The 16018-nt window shown below is 41.8% G+C and overlaps 1 protein-coding gene across 1 annotated transcript; it reads left to right on the top strand.

Annotated features, from left to right (window-relative positions):
- The first annotated feature begins 2291 nt into the window (after positions 1-2291).
- LOC147444292 (serine/threonine-protein kinase D6PK-like) lies at positions 2292-5281 on the top strand. Its single transcript, XM_086526964.1, has 2 exons — positions 2292-3617; positions 4045-5281. Exons 1-2 carry the CDS (start codon positions 2977-2979, stop codon positions 5177-5179), a joined length of 1776 nt encoding a protein of 591 aa, XP_086383090.1. The 5' UTR covers positions 2292-2976; the 3' UTR covers positions 5180-5281.
- Positions 5282-16018: the final 10737 nt, after the last annotated feature.

The following is a 16018-nucleotide window of genomic DNA, read 5'->3' on the forward strand; positions in this document are numbered from 1 at the left end:
GTGAAGTCCACAATGTCACATTGTCGGTCAAAGGCGAGAGACACGTACAATGATGACAGTCCCAACCGGCATGGTTGGACGCAGAGGAGTGGGTGGGGATTGCACGAGAGACACAAGACAATCCTCAGAGATTTCAGCAGGAGAGAGATGCAGCCAGAGCACGTTTTGAGTCTGCTGGAGCGTCACATCTTGGGAGTGGAGGCTACGATACGCTTCGACATGAGTTTGTAAGTATTATACGTATGCTTTAAATTATTGAAAATATATGTGTTATTTGAAGATTCATCTAATGATTAAACCATAATTTTGCAGGAAGTTGTCGTGAAGCGTCCTCCGACACGCCGAGAGGATAAGTATGGGTATAAGCATGGACTTGTGGCCCTTTTGACCCAGCTGCCTGCAGGAGGAGGAGAGGACGTCGACTGGGAGGCATTACCATGAGGGTCTTCTCACTCAGAGATTGTTTGCATTTATATAGTTTTGTAGTGCTTATGTTTATGGTTTATGATATGGTACAGATGTTATGGCTAAGATTTGGAAGTCAAGTTAAGGTTATGCTTTTGCTATGATGGTATGGCAATCATGTGATGGTTATGGTTATGGTTATGGTTGTGCAATGATGGTATGATTGTTATGGTATGACAAGAAAGTTATGGTAATGGTTATGGTATGGCAAACAAGTTATGTGTATGGTTTTGCAGTTTTCGACTCATGTTTTAATTATGGTTATTAAATCTTTATGCCGTTATGCCATGATCAAGCTTACGATTTTGTGGTTATGTTTTTCTTACAATTTTTCTAATTGCCATACACTAACTCTTTAGCGTCAGCTTGTAGGTGGAGTGTGGTTGCTCGTGCACTCTTCCTTTGGGCAGAGAGGGCTGTTTTCTTTTGCTGCAATACATGCAACATCAATTCCCGACCCTCTCTGCCCAAAAAAAATTTGCAGGTTTGGTCGTCGGTACAGAGTACGGTATAAGCGTCGGTATAAACCTCGGTAGAGGCGTCGGAATATGCTATAGTATTATCGGCGGTTATTTCATTGCGTATTCCGACACTCATTTCATAATTTATTCTGACACATAATATACCGGTACTTATACCAACGTCACGATACCGGCCTCTCTTCCGAGGCCTATTTCAGCGTTTTTTAGTTTTAAAACTAACTTTATTTCATCGGTATTTGCGTTGATTTCTACGCGCCGTGTTGTAGTGCTGGTGAAAGATCTTGTTCCTCTATGATTTCATCAAGGTTTTTCATAAGACTAGCAAGTAGTATATTCAGATAGAAAAGAAAGACAAAGGACTCCTGGATAAGCTTGCACTCCTTTTTGTGCATAGGGCACCACAAGGGTTTGTATGACAATGGCAACTCATTGTATTTTCTGTATGAACCTCCTTTGGGATCACAATCTCTGAAGTGAACAACCACCATGTCATCAAGAATGAGCCTGCCCTTTTGCACCTCCAGCTCAAACCTCTCTCTTTCAGGCTTTAAGAAAACCCAACCTTAGGTCCATGTTAGACGAGGGCTGAGGAAAAGAAGATGTGCTTACTTGGCCCAATGAAGAGAGGCGATCTTTGGAGAGCCAATTACACAATGCATCCGAGTACGCTCTCGATTGCCAAGGTGGCTGCTAAGTCATAGCTAGCTTTCTCTAAGGTATGGGTGACCCCACCAAGCTCGCCCATGGAAGCAAGAAGTCTGTTGATTGGCCATCGAGCATATTTTTGTACTTTCGACTATTTGTGATGTGTGGCATGTAATCGGTGGACTCAATTTTAGCGTTTGGAAAGTCAGCATCCAAGTGATGCCATGTCACACGTGGCCTCCGGTCATGTGTGACAAGGGCCTTCCATCACGAGGTACCAAAGTGGTAGGGGACCAAGGGTGTGGGACGGGAAAAGTGTGCCTCAACTTAGCCTTGAGTTGGTTGAAAAACCAAATTAGCCGGTTGAAGGGAGGGGTCGAAAGAGAAAAGCCCCTTGGAAAATTTAAGAAAATAGGGTTAAATTGCAAAAAATGCTGGTTATCTTGCAAAATTTTCTCTTTGGGAAGTGCCTGATTTAGTTCAATCGCTCTAAGGGACTGCCCTTTCACCAAAACGCAGATAGCCCTTTGGTCTAGAGGGATTGAGCTAAGTCAAAATTTCCTCTTTGAATCTATCCTAAAGGGAATTTTGTATGTTTGTTATATTGATCTTTCCATAACACTACTGTGTGGGATTCGAGCTCTAATCCCACGCGGTAAACGGGGCCTATATATATATATCCATTTGTGTAGCCTCTATGTCCAAGGCTCCTCTCTTTCCCAGGCTTATTGTTTTAGTAAATGGCAGTCTGCTTCCTGCTTTCGCGTGATGCATATTCATGCCATGCCCATGACCACGAACGCGTCCTCTCTCTCTCTCTCTCTCTCTCTCTCTCTCTCTCTCTGCGTTTCTGTGTATCTTTCCAGCGAAGCGCCCGCGTCTGGAGAGAGCCGGTGACAACCAGGTTCTTGAGCAACTCAATAAAAAGATAAAGCCCGGAACAGAGTTCTTGAGCAGCTCAATGTGAAGAAAGTGCCCCAGAACAGAGGCACTTAGCAACCTTGTTGCTTACATCCACGCAGCAGCTTCCAGCAGCAGGGGACCGAGAGAGAGAGAGAGAGAGAGAGAGAGAGAAGAGAGGATTTTTAACGGCGTAGGAACATATCCAAGAGACCTGTGAGAGAGAGAGAGAGAGAGAGAGAGAGAGAGAGAGAGTTGTGTGTTGTCTGTGTGTGTGTTTGGCAGACAGCCCACATTAGAGTGTTTTTAGATTCTACACATTCTTCCTAAACGCGCCTCTGGATCAAAGGCAAGAGAAACCCACATTTAATCTGCAATTAGTCTTTAGCAGCACCTGCAGTGAAGAGGATTTTCATCAGCATTTGGGCGTCAGGCAAAGACCCACATACGGAAAAAACCAGAGAATACCGAGTTCTTCATTGCAATGGTCGCATCTTTATCGTCTTGTGCAGACTCTGATTGCTGCGCCAAGGCTAGCTTTGATAGCTCTGGTTCTGTTGCCGGCTTCAGCTCTTCCTCAAGCTCTTCTCACCAGAACCACCATGTGTTAGGAAGCAACGAAAATGCCAGCAAACTTAGCTGCAGCTCCTCCAGCACGGAGGCAACCAGTAGAAACAGCTGGGAAAGAAGCCTTCCCACACTCAACAGCAATTGTAATGCAGTCGCCATAAGCAAGCCTCACAAGGCACATGACAATGCATGGGCTTCCATACAAAGCTTGAAATCTAAAGTGGGTGCCATCAGCATATCACATTTCAAGCTCCTTTGCCGTGTTGGTCATGGAGACATCGGGCGCGTTTTCCTAGCACAACTCAGGGGTACGCAATGCTATTTTGCCATGAAGGTCATGGACAAAGAGGTCCTTACACAGAGGAAGAAATTGCAGAGAATGCATAGAGAAAGGGAGATCTTAGAGTTTGTTGACCACCCATTTTTGCCTACATTGTATGCACATTTTGAGGCACAGCAATATTCTTGCCTGGTCATGGATTATTGCTCCGGTGGTGACTTGCATGCTCTAAGGCAAAAGTTTCCCGGACGACGATTTGCAACTAAAACGGCACGGTAAGGGTTGAATTCTCCTTGCATGTGTCTTCTGGGCTGAAATTTAAGGTGATGTGCATGCCGCAGCATGATATGATGAGCTTTAATGCTTCTAACCAACCAGCAACCCTACAAATGGACAAGGACCAGTCCAATTTCTTGCTGTTGGAAACAACTAAAGAAGTATTATTTTTTGGCATACTAAATCATGCCTTAGAGCCGGGTCTCACAGCGCATTAACCACACATCTCATGCGGCACTCAGCATATAGAGAAGAAGAAAGATAGGCATACATTCTTTTGTGTGTGTATTTTTAGCTTGCAAAAGGCCCCTCTAGTACTCAAATGGACCATGGGAGCTTCACTTGTTTTGGAAGGCCCATGTAATTCTTCACCTTGTTTGATGGTAATATCATCCACTTTAATCAAATTGTTGTCTGTTGTTACAGGTTCTATGCTGCAGAAGTGCTCCTAGCACTTGAGTACCTTCACATGCTTGGCATTGTCTATAGAGATCTCAAGCCTGAAAATGTTTTGGTGAGAGATGATGGACACATCATGCTAACAGATTTTGATCTTTCTTTCAAGAGCAATGTCGAACCTAAGCTGTTGAAATGCCCCTTGTCTGCATCGTCCTCCTCCTCATCAGGACGGTTTGGACTTTTGCGCTCCTTCAGTGTCTCCTCCTCCATGTCATCAACCTCTTTTACATCTCGGATGCAGCAAAGCTCAACAAATTGCATGTTTCCGTCTGTCTGTGCTATTCACCCCTTCCTCTCGTGCTTCCCGCTGGCTGCTAACGCTGGTAGTAAACCTCCTCAACAGCAAAAACTGCACCATAAGAACCCTCTGTCGATGTTTTTCTTGAAGCAGTTGAGTAAAGGAAAGCCCAAGGTGGAGGGTTTGGGAGCTGGGACGCAGCTCCAGCATGATGGTGATGCGGAAAATGATGCCAACAGTGGGCAAGCTGCAAGCTCACAGACAGCCTTAGGAGCTCACATAGTTACAGGGGCAGAAGAGACATTGAATAGCTCGTCTCCCGGTTCTAGAGATGTAGGCATAGATGAAGAATTGATGGGAATGGAGCTGATTGCAGAGCCAACACAAGCCAGATCAATGTCGTTCGTGGGCACCCACGAGTATCTATCCCCGGAGATGATACAAGGGCAAGGCCATGGCAATGCGGTTGATTGGTGGACTTTCGGTATCTTCCTCTTCGAGCTCTTATACGGAAAGACACCTTTCAGGGGTTCTTGCAATGAGCAAACCCTACTTAACATAATCAAACAGCAGCTCAGGTTTCCTGAATGGGGCCATGTTCATATTGGGGACGATGCAAAAAGCCTCATTGAAGGTTTGCTGGAGAAGGACCCAAGGAAGAGGTTGGGTTCATTTAAAGGTGCGGGTGAGATTAAGCAGCATCCGTTCTTTCGCGGCGTGAATTGGGCGCTAATTCGAAGCACGCAACCCCCAGAAGTACCCAATAGCTTCACAGCTCACAACCATCAACATGAGCCAAAGAATGGTTTCTCCAAAAGGAGCAGGGCAGTCCCCAAGGCCCATTCCCATTTTGACTACTTCTGAGCTCTTCCCAAATGTCATATCGAGCAGTAGCGGAAGCGTCTACTTTGGTGCTGTGCAAACTCGCTGTAACTGTGTTTATAAGAGAGTACCCTCTTCCCTTGATCTTCATCTCAGTTTAATCTATTTCCCTTGGGGGTGTCATCTCAGCTTAATCTACTTAACAAATTTAAAGGTTTACAATAAGAGTTATGTACCTGCAATAATTTGCACACAAGGAGTGGGGGGGATAACAAGGCAAAAATCTAACAACACCTCTTTGAGGTGTAGTTATTTGGGGGAAGGAGTGGGGGGGTAACTCAAAAACAGTTACCCCCTCCTTGTGTGGGGCCCCTAATTGCATGCCAATTACGACTATTCAATGACTTACAGTCACACGCCAGCCGGGTTCGTCTATGCGCATGGTAAGAGAAGATTTAAGATTAAGTGAAACTTGAGAGCAAATGCCATAGCTTGGAGTCTTTCTTTTTCCTTTTCTGTTGAAAAGTAGGTGATTAGAAGGGAGCAAGAGTACTCCATATGATTATAATTTATGTCCAGGGTATACAATGGCTTCATAAGGAAATGTCGTTCCGTTTTGCACCAATGAGGGGTTGAGACCATGAACTTGGGGCAAATACATCCCCCCTCATAACCAATTGGATAAACCCTAGATGTCAAGAAGTCAATATTCTAGGTGAATATGTGACACTATGCCATGGCTTACTCTCTTCCCCAGGGTATACATGGGAATTAGGGATCAGAAAGATAGAGGTTGAAACACAAGGCTCATAAATAAGTGATATCTTTCAATTTGGGTAAGGCTTAATTTTGTGACATTGGAAATTTGCTGAGCTCAATGAATGAGAAGTGTAACATGTTTAAATTGCTTTTATGAAGGCATTCTTTCAAATAAAATATTTACCACATACAAGAGAATACTTTGAGAACAATTGAGGATATACTTTTCGGTGCAAAATTTTGGCCTTCTCAATACACCACCTTTTTTTTTTTCTTTTGGAGACATACTCACAATTGTGAGTGTATGAGTTTTATTAACCCAAAAAGGAATGTACAAATATCCTCAAGCACATTATGTGCCTTGAGGGATCATAATACACGAACAAGGCTACACCATCTGTGATGACTGAGAGCTACTCTCGAGCTAGTTACATTTTGGTGTCTGGTGGATCCCCAACCCGAGAGGGCTTTGATTGCTAGATTCTAGTCTTCGAAGTTCTTATGTTTTCTGTTAGAGATAATCACTTCCGTGTTCTTGAATAATCTTGTTGAAGCTTGCTGTTGAGAGGTCCTTTTTAAAGATATGCCGGTTCCTAGCCTTCCAAGCTTGTATGAAGTAGTAGAAGCGGAAACTTTGTGTGCATATTAGGATGGCTTGGTTCTTCCCAATCTTGCCTCCCAAGAGTAGGTCATTGTTGTTCCAAGTCTTTTGTATCTATTTACATAATTTGCTCGCTAGGCCCCTTGTAGACAGACAGTTTTGAAACAAGCCCTCATTAGTCGCTTTGCATCCTGAGCATCAATTAGAAGCTATCCCTCTGGTTAATATCTTCGGAATGGCCCTCCATAGCACCTTCCATATAAAGATCTTCATAGATGGGGGCCATTGGTCCTAGATGTTTCTTGCTATCGATGCTCATTTGGATTCTCACCAATGCTTCTGCCATTGTTCATTAACCAATGTTTTTTTAATATAAGTTTGTAGGAGATTTCCTTAATTTGCGGTTTGGTGAAGTTCCTTAGGCCAGTGATAGGCTTTCCAATCAAGTTCATCTTCACAAATTGGCATAAGCCCAATGCTTAAACCATCGATGGCTATGTTCACCAGTAGTTATGAGATCATAAAAGCAGTTGATTGCCTTCAAGAATTCGTTCCAATTGCACTTGGCTATCTTGAGGAGGGGTATGGTGAAGGACAAATACGAGATCGTAAAGGAGTTGATCATCTTTACCTTGTTGTGGAATGGGAGGAGCACATATTCCCACCTTCACATCTTGCTACGAAATTTGTCGATGACCAGCTAAAAACTTTGTTTGTGAGAAGTTTCCACCCCCAAAGGGGCTCCAAGATAGAGGTAGACCTTTCCTCTTGAGACACTTGTCTCTAGCGTGGTGACTCGGGGATGAGAACCAACTATGAACATTAGTGGGGCTAGTGGGTAACTTTGTTTGATTGATCTTTTAGCTTCAAAGAAACCCACAATCATGTAATTAAACAATAGCTCTGAATGGCTCCATGCTCCTAGGGTGTGTATTAGCTAACAGAGTCGAGGACCAAATCCCATCACTTTCATGACATCGTGCTCCTAGGGTGTGTATTACCTAACATAGATGAGGACCAAATCCCATCGCTTTCAGGACATCTTCAATGTATGACCAAACAATCTAGTCATACGCTTTGTCTAGGTCAAGCTCTAAGAGGATACATTCTTGACGGTGAAGTTTTCATACTCAATGTTGACCATTGCTGCCAGAATTTTATAAAAAATTGATCTTCTTTTGATAAAGCCGTGTTGGTGGGGGGTGATAGCTTTATCCAAAAGAGGAGACAACCTAAGGGCAACTTCTTTGGCAATGATTCTGTCTGCTTCTGTCATCATTGTGGTGGATCGCTAATGTTTCATATAAGAGCAACAAACAAGATTTGGGATTTTGTCTAAAAGTAGTATTTCAAGCGTGCGAAGCACTAGGATAAGAGAGACTGGGCTTGGGTGGGGTGTACCAAACGCGTTTCGCTCTTTTTGGAGCTCATCAGTGGCAAGTTATAGGAGTAGAGGGGAGTTTATATAGGGAAAGAAGGGGGGGGGGGGGGGGGGGGGGGGATCTTTAATGAAGGAAAGTGTACTCTACAAAAGAGAGTACTAGGAAGGGATTGGTTGGGAAGTTTCCTAAAAATATTTAATGGAAACAAGAGTGAAGGGTGTAGTATTGAGGTAAAGTGTGGGGAAGTATTAATTACCAAAGGGTTTTTAGAGAAAACGAGGGACAAAGGATGAGACTACCCTCCTGAGGGAATTTTAGGGGATACACAAGGGGGGGGAAAAACGGGGTGATGGTGTTATGTTGCTTGGGAGGGGAAAGCGGGAAGTGGGGGTAAGGTGGCCCAGTCTGGCTAGAAAGGGGGGATGGTGTTAGATTGCTCGGGAGGGGAAAGAGAAAGTATGGTGGGGGCCCTGTTTGGTTAAATCAATTTTCAAGGAAAGGGTGGGGGTGGGTCCATACTAATTGGTGTAGTGGAGTGTTGGACTTAAATGGAGGTAATCAAGAAAGGTATGGCTAAAAATTGGTGTGATGGAGTGTTGGACTTAAATGGAGGCAATTAAGAAAGGAAGGTATGGCTAAAAATTGGTGGTGTGATTTCAATCGGTATCTCTCAAGATAAACAATTGGGTATGGAATGAATAGTGGTAGAGGACTCGTAGACACGAAAATGGAAGAGGGGGGGGGAGGGAAGTGTTATAGAAAAATTTAGTGATCAAGTTATACAACTAGAGGAACCGCAAAGTATTAGGCTTATTCTTTGAGAAAGAGGGTGTTATAGCAACACAAATAGAGGTCAAGTTGTATATCTTGAGGAACAACAAATAGAGGTCAAGTTGTATATCTTGAGGAACAACAAAAATTTGGGTCACGTTGTACATCTTGAGGAACAACAAAATTAGAGTTTATGAGGAACAAAATTTGAGGCTTTTCTTGGAAAAGAGGGTACAATCTTTAGAAAGTGGGGGTTTAGGCTAGGAGGGGGTATCATCCAAGGGTACTAGAAAGGAGGATGAGGAGGATCAACCTGCATAAGAAGAGGTAGGAGTTAGGGTGAGGTAGTGAATCCAAAAAGATATACAACTTTATACGGATTAAGTATCCTTTGTTTGGTTTAGAAGAGTGGCTAATTTTGGTCCATTAGTCCAACAAAGGACGAGTTTATCAAGATGAGAGAGGTTAGGGGAGATGTTGCAGGAGAGATGGAGTGGTTTGGTAATGGTTAGTGTATGTTTTAATCTCCGTGTTTCTGGTGAGAAAGGTAGTTTCAGGATGTTAAGGAGAGGATTTTTGAAAGTGGGGGTTTTTGTTAAAAGGGTAGGTCGTTCCTTGTATGAGATTGAACAGAACACCTCAAGGAGGAGATTATTAGGATATCCTCTGTAGAGGAGCCTTTGGAAGAAGAGGTTTCTTAAGAGAGAGAATCCTTTTGGAGTGCATTCTCTAATAATATAACGTCTTAATTCGGCTCTAATGAAGGCTGTTTTTTGGTGGAGAGGGTGCCAAGAGATCCAAGGTATATACTGGTATAAGTTAAGAGGCTTTTGATAACAATTGGAGCCGAGGATACCATGCAGGTTGAATGATTGACCCTTGAAAAAATGGATATCAAGAATAGTGGCTTCAAAAGAGGATATGACGGGTGTGATTATGATATGATTTTGAAGAGGGAAGGCATAAGAGGCAAGAGCATCGGTGAGGGGGATGAGAGTGCTTGTCCAAACTCCAAAAGCATCGTCTATGTATCTTTTGTAATACGATAAGTTTGGGTTATGGATAAGGGGGAGTTGTTTTCTAGATGGCATAAAAAAAGGTAGGCGTAAACCACTGCGAAGTTTGATCCCATTGCGGTTCCTTTGATTTGTTTCCACACTTTATCTTTGAAGCAAATATAATGGTGTGATAAGATAAGAGTGGCGAGTGAAAGGATAAATTCTGTTTTAGGGGTATCGAAGGAGTTGGTAATGGTGTTTTTGAGGGCCAAGAGTCCCTCCGACATGGGGATGCTAGGGTAGAAGGAGGTCACATCAAAGGTAAAAAGGAGACTGTGTGGAGGGAAGGTTTTAAATTGGAGATCGATGATGAGGGATAAAGAGTCTTTAAGGCATTGTTTTTGTGTAAGAAGGATGGGATAAAGTTGGTAGTGTAGCCACTTGGAGGCATTTGCAAACAAGTATCCTCAATAGGAGCAAATAGGGCGGGCTACAAGCAGGGCTACAAGCATAGGTTTGTGTATCTTAGGCAAGAATTTGATAGGACAAGGTTTGAAGGCTTTAGAGAGAGGTGTGAGGATAAAGGTGGTTTCCTCATGGGAGAGGAGAGTATATTTAACGGTGATGGATTGGAGTAAAGAGGCGAGGAAATTGTGTGTCGGTGGAGTGATGGGTTGGTATGTGGAGCGGTCACCGAGTTGCCTAAGAGCCTCTTGTTCATACCATTCCCTTGGTAGGATGGTAAGGCCTAAGTTTTTGTCTGCCGGTTTAATGATAAAGAAGTGGTCCATTGAAAGTGTTTTAAGGGCATTTTTAACAAAGTTTGGGAATTTGGAGCGGGAGGGATTGTAGCGTGAAAGAATATTCCCAACGTTGAGGCGGTTAAGGGAAGTGATGCTCTCTAGAGTAGGATCCATGGTGGGAGGTATCCATGAGGGGTTAGGTGTTTTAAAAGGGGAGTGTGTGTTAGACGAAGAAGTTTGGAAGAACGTTTTGAGTTGTAGGCTCCTAGCTAAGGAATCGTGGGCTTTTAAGATGAGTTTAGGAGGGGGGTTTGAGGGAGGGGGGATATAATTAAGCCCAAGATCCAAACATTTATTTTTGTTTATAGAGAGGGGACAGGTGGTGAAGGTATGGGAGGAGGGGGGGCTTGCTAAAAAGCATGTGTATCCAAGAGTTAGGAGATGAAGGCCCTAGTCCCTCCTCCCTTCCCCATTTCCCAAATTATTGGCCTCCCGCTTGTGGATGTAGTTATTGTTGTTGTTATCTCCGTCGTCATCGTTGTCGTTGTCGTTGTCGTTGTCGTTGTTGCGATTGAAGCTTCGATCACGCTTGGTGTTGTCATGCTTTTATCTAGTATCCCTTTGACAATAGCTTTGATCAATTGGGCTTCAACTCCTCACATAACTCCTTGAAGAACACAATTGTCATGTCGTCCCATCCTAGAGACTTCTCCTTGCCAAGTGAGTGCAGCACAAGTGAGCATTTATCTTCGGTAAAGCCTTCTCCAGTAGGTTATCTTTTAAGAGTGTTATAGTTATGGTAACATTGTTGAGAAGCGGCAGCTCTCATGTCATCCACTTCTTTGGATATGAGACTCTAAGGAACAACACATGCAACTCTCCACCCAACCTTGCTATATATGGACTCATAGCCTCCTAAATATAGCATCCCTTGGCCGCATGTGAGTTCTGACCCTTGGCCCCGGCCCTTGGCCTGACATTACTCCCCCCTTGGAGAAGCGTTTTTGTCCTAAAAAACAAACCTGGTGATATCTTCGTAAGAGCACTAATGTTTTCCATAGCATATCCTTTAGCACATAGAGTAACATTTATCTTGTAATCATTGCTTGGTGCTAACATACACACTTAGCATATCCTTCAGCACAAGATCAACACTTGTAATTTGCATGTCCTTTGTGGATGACTGGTAGTACTTGGATGCATTCCCACCTTTATAGACATTCGTCCAAAAATGACAAGTAAGCATGGGTCACAATTCCTTGCAACATTGTTGAGTAATCAACAATGGTATGAACAACCAACTTGGTTAATTGTACAAAGTTTAGGCGTTCATCCCCCAACACCCTAACCAAGCCATGACCTCTATTGGTGCCAAAGAGGATGGGGTCTAGAAGGGCCTCTTTATTTGCCATGAGATTATGAAGGTGATTAATATTTTGACAAATAGATGCACGCCATGTGTGCAAGAATGGTGGGTGTGTAAGAGAGGTGTAAGAGTGGTCAAAGGATGCACTTTTTCCCCCCAAAAAGGGGGCAAACAACTTTTTGATTTTCGGCCTTCCATAGCTCCTATATATGATCTCTGATTTGAGCACAGATTATAAATCTGTAATCTACATGTCAAGCTCTTTCCATATATAATTGTTAGATGATATGGTTTTGTCCGCTAGATTTCAAATTTCATTTTGGGAGAAAAATTCAAATTCAAATAAACTAACCGTTTTGCTTGTTTGAATTCAAAAGCTGTCCTTTGATTGCTTTTTTAATAATATAAGTTTGACTCCCTTAAACTGCCAAATAAATAGGCCCTCCTAGAGCCCATTCTCTTCCTAATGATTGGTAGATCCACAACTAACGTCCTAGAGATACTGCACATAAAGTGTTAAATGCTTCATAAGTTGTCAATTTCATGAATTTTTATGCCGTCCAAACCAACTTTTGCTAAAGACTAGGGCCCATAACACCTAGTGTGCATGCCTTTAGCAAAACACTAATCCGAACCTGCATTTTCATGACTATAACTACCAATGGGTATGTCAAATGTGATGCTCATAGCATGAAAGAGGAGCGTAAATAGTTCAGAGAAGAAACTAAATACGTCCTACTGCAATTACTTGCAAGCCTTGTTAAAATGTTTGAATCGTATAGAATGTGAAACATAAATCACATCTAGTTACAAACAATGAAACATTTTCATTAAGAATACATAGCCTTGCTATATACATAAACAACCATCAGTTAATGTTGGTTAGCAACACTTGTAGCCTTAACAAGACTAGGGTTAGTTTCTTTTAATACATAAACCCATACATATTACTGGATCGAAAAATGTAGTTGGGGCTTGAGATCGGATCAGCAGCTAAAGGGAGATCTTGAAAGGAAAGAAACACATTTCCTAAGCATGCAATTTAAGGCAACTTTTTCTAAGTACCCGATATTTTTTTGCCACTGAAATTGTTCGTGATACTGCTGCTCAAAGTGGTCTACAAAACGGATATGACCAGCACTTAGGGACTCTATCGTGAGACATATTTGAAAGAACATGTGCCACTATTAGTCCCAAAGACTCATAATCTCCACATGTGGAATATGTCTCAAATAAGGAGGTCCAAAAAAATGACATCCTTCAATGTTATGAGATGAACTTGTATGTGGAGATAACTAAAAACACTCAGCATCATGAGTGAGAGGGGATCTCATAAACCTCGTTTCTTATCGACTAAACTGAACTCTGTGAGTTCCTAGACCATGTTGCTCCCCTTGTTGCAACATGTGCCAAAAAAAACTTACCATGTAGGTCCATAATTGCATAATGCAGAAATGTATGTGGGACACTACGGCCCCAAATTCTTTGCTCCTACATGACCTTGCCATGCGTCTTAAAAGCGAAGTGGATGAAAAAATTCTAGCATATTCATCCCACTTCAAAAACTTAATAAAATGAAACCAAAATATAGGTTTACCTGGAGAATAAAGATAGCATCCACCTACTCGAACGTAAGTGCACTAACCAAACCTTAAAGGTATAACTTGAAAAGTACAACATGTAATTGGTAACCTTGGGTGTTGCCTTGGCAATCCAAATCCCTTGGTTAGATTCTGCATGTAAAGTGCTAAAACGGTGACCAACTCAATCTACTGTGTCCAATAAAGATTGTAATCAACTTGTAAAGCTGAACGTATTGACTACCCCTTGGAAGATTTTAGACTTCTTTCCTTGAAAGTACAATTCTAAAGAGATCAATCAATGACCTATAGCCATCGTTAGTGCTATATATTAAACAACAAACCTCCGTAAGTTAGAATCATATTCACACTAGAGCGTGAAACAATCATACCTCTCCGTAAACAAAAGAGAAAAATTATCAACACCCCAAACCAATCATACTAAAGTTTCTTGGGTGTTCAAACAAGAGATCACATGATGTGAGGCTCTCTTAGTCTATTGATGCCGCCACATGAATTATATGTTTGATAGCGAGGCCATGCCTACTTGTTATCCATAGAAAGCATCATCTATATTGGTTGCACCTTGTGTATAGGACCAACGATTGAAAGTGCCTACCATTAAACACATATACAACGATTACAAGCCAATCTATTAGTCTCAATTCTGTCTGAACAGAGTAGCTAATGTCATGCAGAAGCGTAAACAAAGATTCAGTGAAATGAAGCCCACTGTATTGGAATGCCATGAATACATAACAGAAAAATAGTGTGATAAGCCCTTGGCTTTAATGACGGTCTCAACAATTTGAGCCGATGCTATACGTACCTTGCACGACTGCACAAGCGTGGATACATCACAATTCATCATTGTCAAACTTAAACTATGAGCTTATATCATCTTCTTACCAAGCGTGTGTGTCATTATCCTTGATTCTAAGTCAATGGATAGTACTCTAGTACAAAATAGAAGCCTTGCTTCACATGAAGTCTGTCAAAGCACTTTGCTTTATATAGTAGAGAAACCTTTCTCAAATGAAATGTTAAAGATAGAAAAACAAGTAGAACTTGAAATTGACTAACCTTGTCGCCCCTTTGAAAACAGTTGCGTTCACTTGAAGCTGCCTTGTAGCCATGTATGTTGAGAAATTTAGTGTTGTCGATGTACCTTGCATGCCCTAGTGGCTTGGTCCATACCGATCTCCAAAAAAAAATCAGGTTGACATGTTGCCAAGTTTCTCCAAGTTCGTATACTAAAATCATATTCCAAACTTTGGAAACTTCTGTGAAATATGTCATGAAGTGAAGCCTTGCTTCGCATAAGTTCATAAAAAAAGTGATATTGAACACAACTTGAGTGCTCATAGGTAACAAGAGCTAATGTTAACACACAAATGTCAAAGAAAAATAGAATTGATGTTGTGGGTCTTTCATAGAGAAACAACCTTTTTGAATCATGCAGCTTATTGAGAATCATGAGACTACCCAATATTAAAAGAGATAACTCCTTAATCTTAGCTATTGAATGTCATCTACTACCAACTCTACTTGATCGAAGCAACATTTTCTTGTCGAGTTTCACTGTAGAATATTTTGCAAGAGAAAATAAGTTCAAAAATGAAACTTAAATTTAACGTACCTACCAACTTTTTGGATTCTCCACCCTTGGTATCAAAAGTTGTAGCACCAGTTGATGGGTTTTGCTCATGCAGTAAGGTTTTCAATGTGCTTTGTATACTTATCTTGCTTGCATTCCAACTGTATACTTATCTTCCTTGCACTCCGACAAGTTGTAACTGCTTTGGAGTAACCATGCACACAATGCATATACATAAATATGGACCCGTGCTCCTGAAAGTCTTGCTTTCCCCTCCTCTTGATAGCGCAAAACAGGACATATCAAAAGGGATACTCGCCAACTAATATATGGTCAATTAAGTCTATGGAGCCTTGCTTCTCTTTCTTACATGGCTCAAACTAGCAATAGGGCTTGCAGTTGCTTTAAAAATGTAACTTGCTAAAGGCCATTCGTATAATACTATAAATGAATTTCATATAAAAAGTAGGAAATTCTTAGAAATGAAATATTATACATGATGACCATAATCATTTTTTATTGCATCAAGTCCAAAAAAGTTGTTGCGGAGCATACCCGAGCAAATCTAAAACTCCAAACTAGGAAGAATGATGTTTGTTAGTGTTGCAAATTTCAATAAATGATCAGCCCTATCAAATACCTTCACCTTAGAAGTCACAGGTCTTAGCTGTACTTTATGTTGCATGTCATATCTCATAATAAGCTCTAACTTTGTAGCCCATCTTTGGGTACTCCCATTTTTTAGAAATCCCCAAATGTTGCAGACCTTCTGCGTATACAAATGTTGCAGACCTTCTGCGTATACAAATGTGATGTGAACACTTCAATTACTCCTGTAGAAGCCAATTTTGATGCCGAACTTTAACTACCATCATCTCATATTTTGTAGAAGACAATCTATGCATCCAAGATACATGCAAACTTGGTCTACTTGTAAAAATCTAGGGGATTTTAACTCGGTTTGAACGTGGTAAATTTCTCTCTTGCCCCTTGCATGGCACAACCGCCACCATGCCTTGCATGGATTCTTGAAATCTTGCATGAATACTTCGAGTTGGTTCGAATTTGGCAAGTTTAAAACTCG

Source organism: Adiantum capillus-veneris, chromosome 13 (assembly GCF_014529385.1).
Source record: "Adiantum capillus-veneris isolate H3 chromosome 13, ASM1452938v2, whole genome shotgun sequence".
Taxonomy (NCBI): Eukaryota; Viridiplantae; Streptophyta; class Polypodiopsida; order Polypodiales; family Pteridaceae; genus Adiantum; species Adiantum capillus-veneris.

Excerpts from the sequence above, each read along its gene's own strand:
- LOC147444292 (XM_086526964.1), top strand. The coding sequence starts at position 2,977 with ATGGTCGCATCTTTATCGTCTTGTGCAGACTCTGATTGCTGCGCCAAG. Across the intron at positions 3,618-4,044 it reads TTTGCAACTAAAACGGCACG|GTTCTATGCTGCAGAAGTGC; the intron begins GTAAGGGTTGAA and ends CTGTTGTTACAG.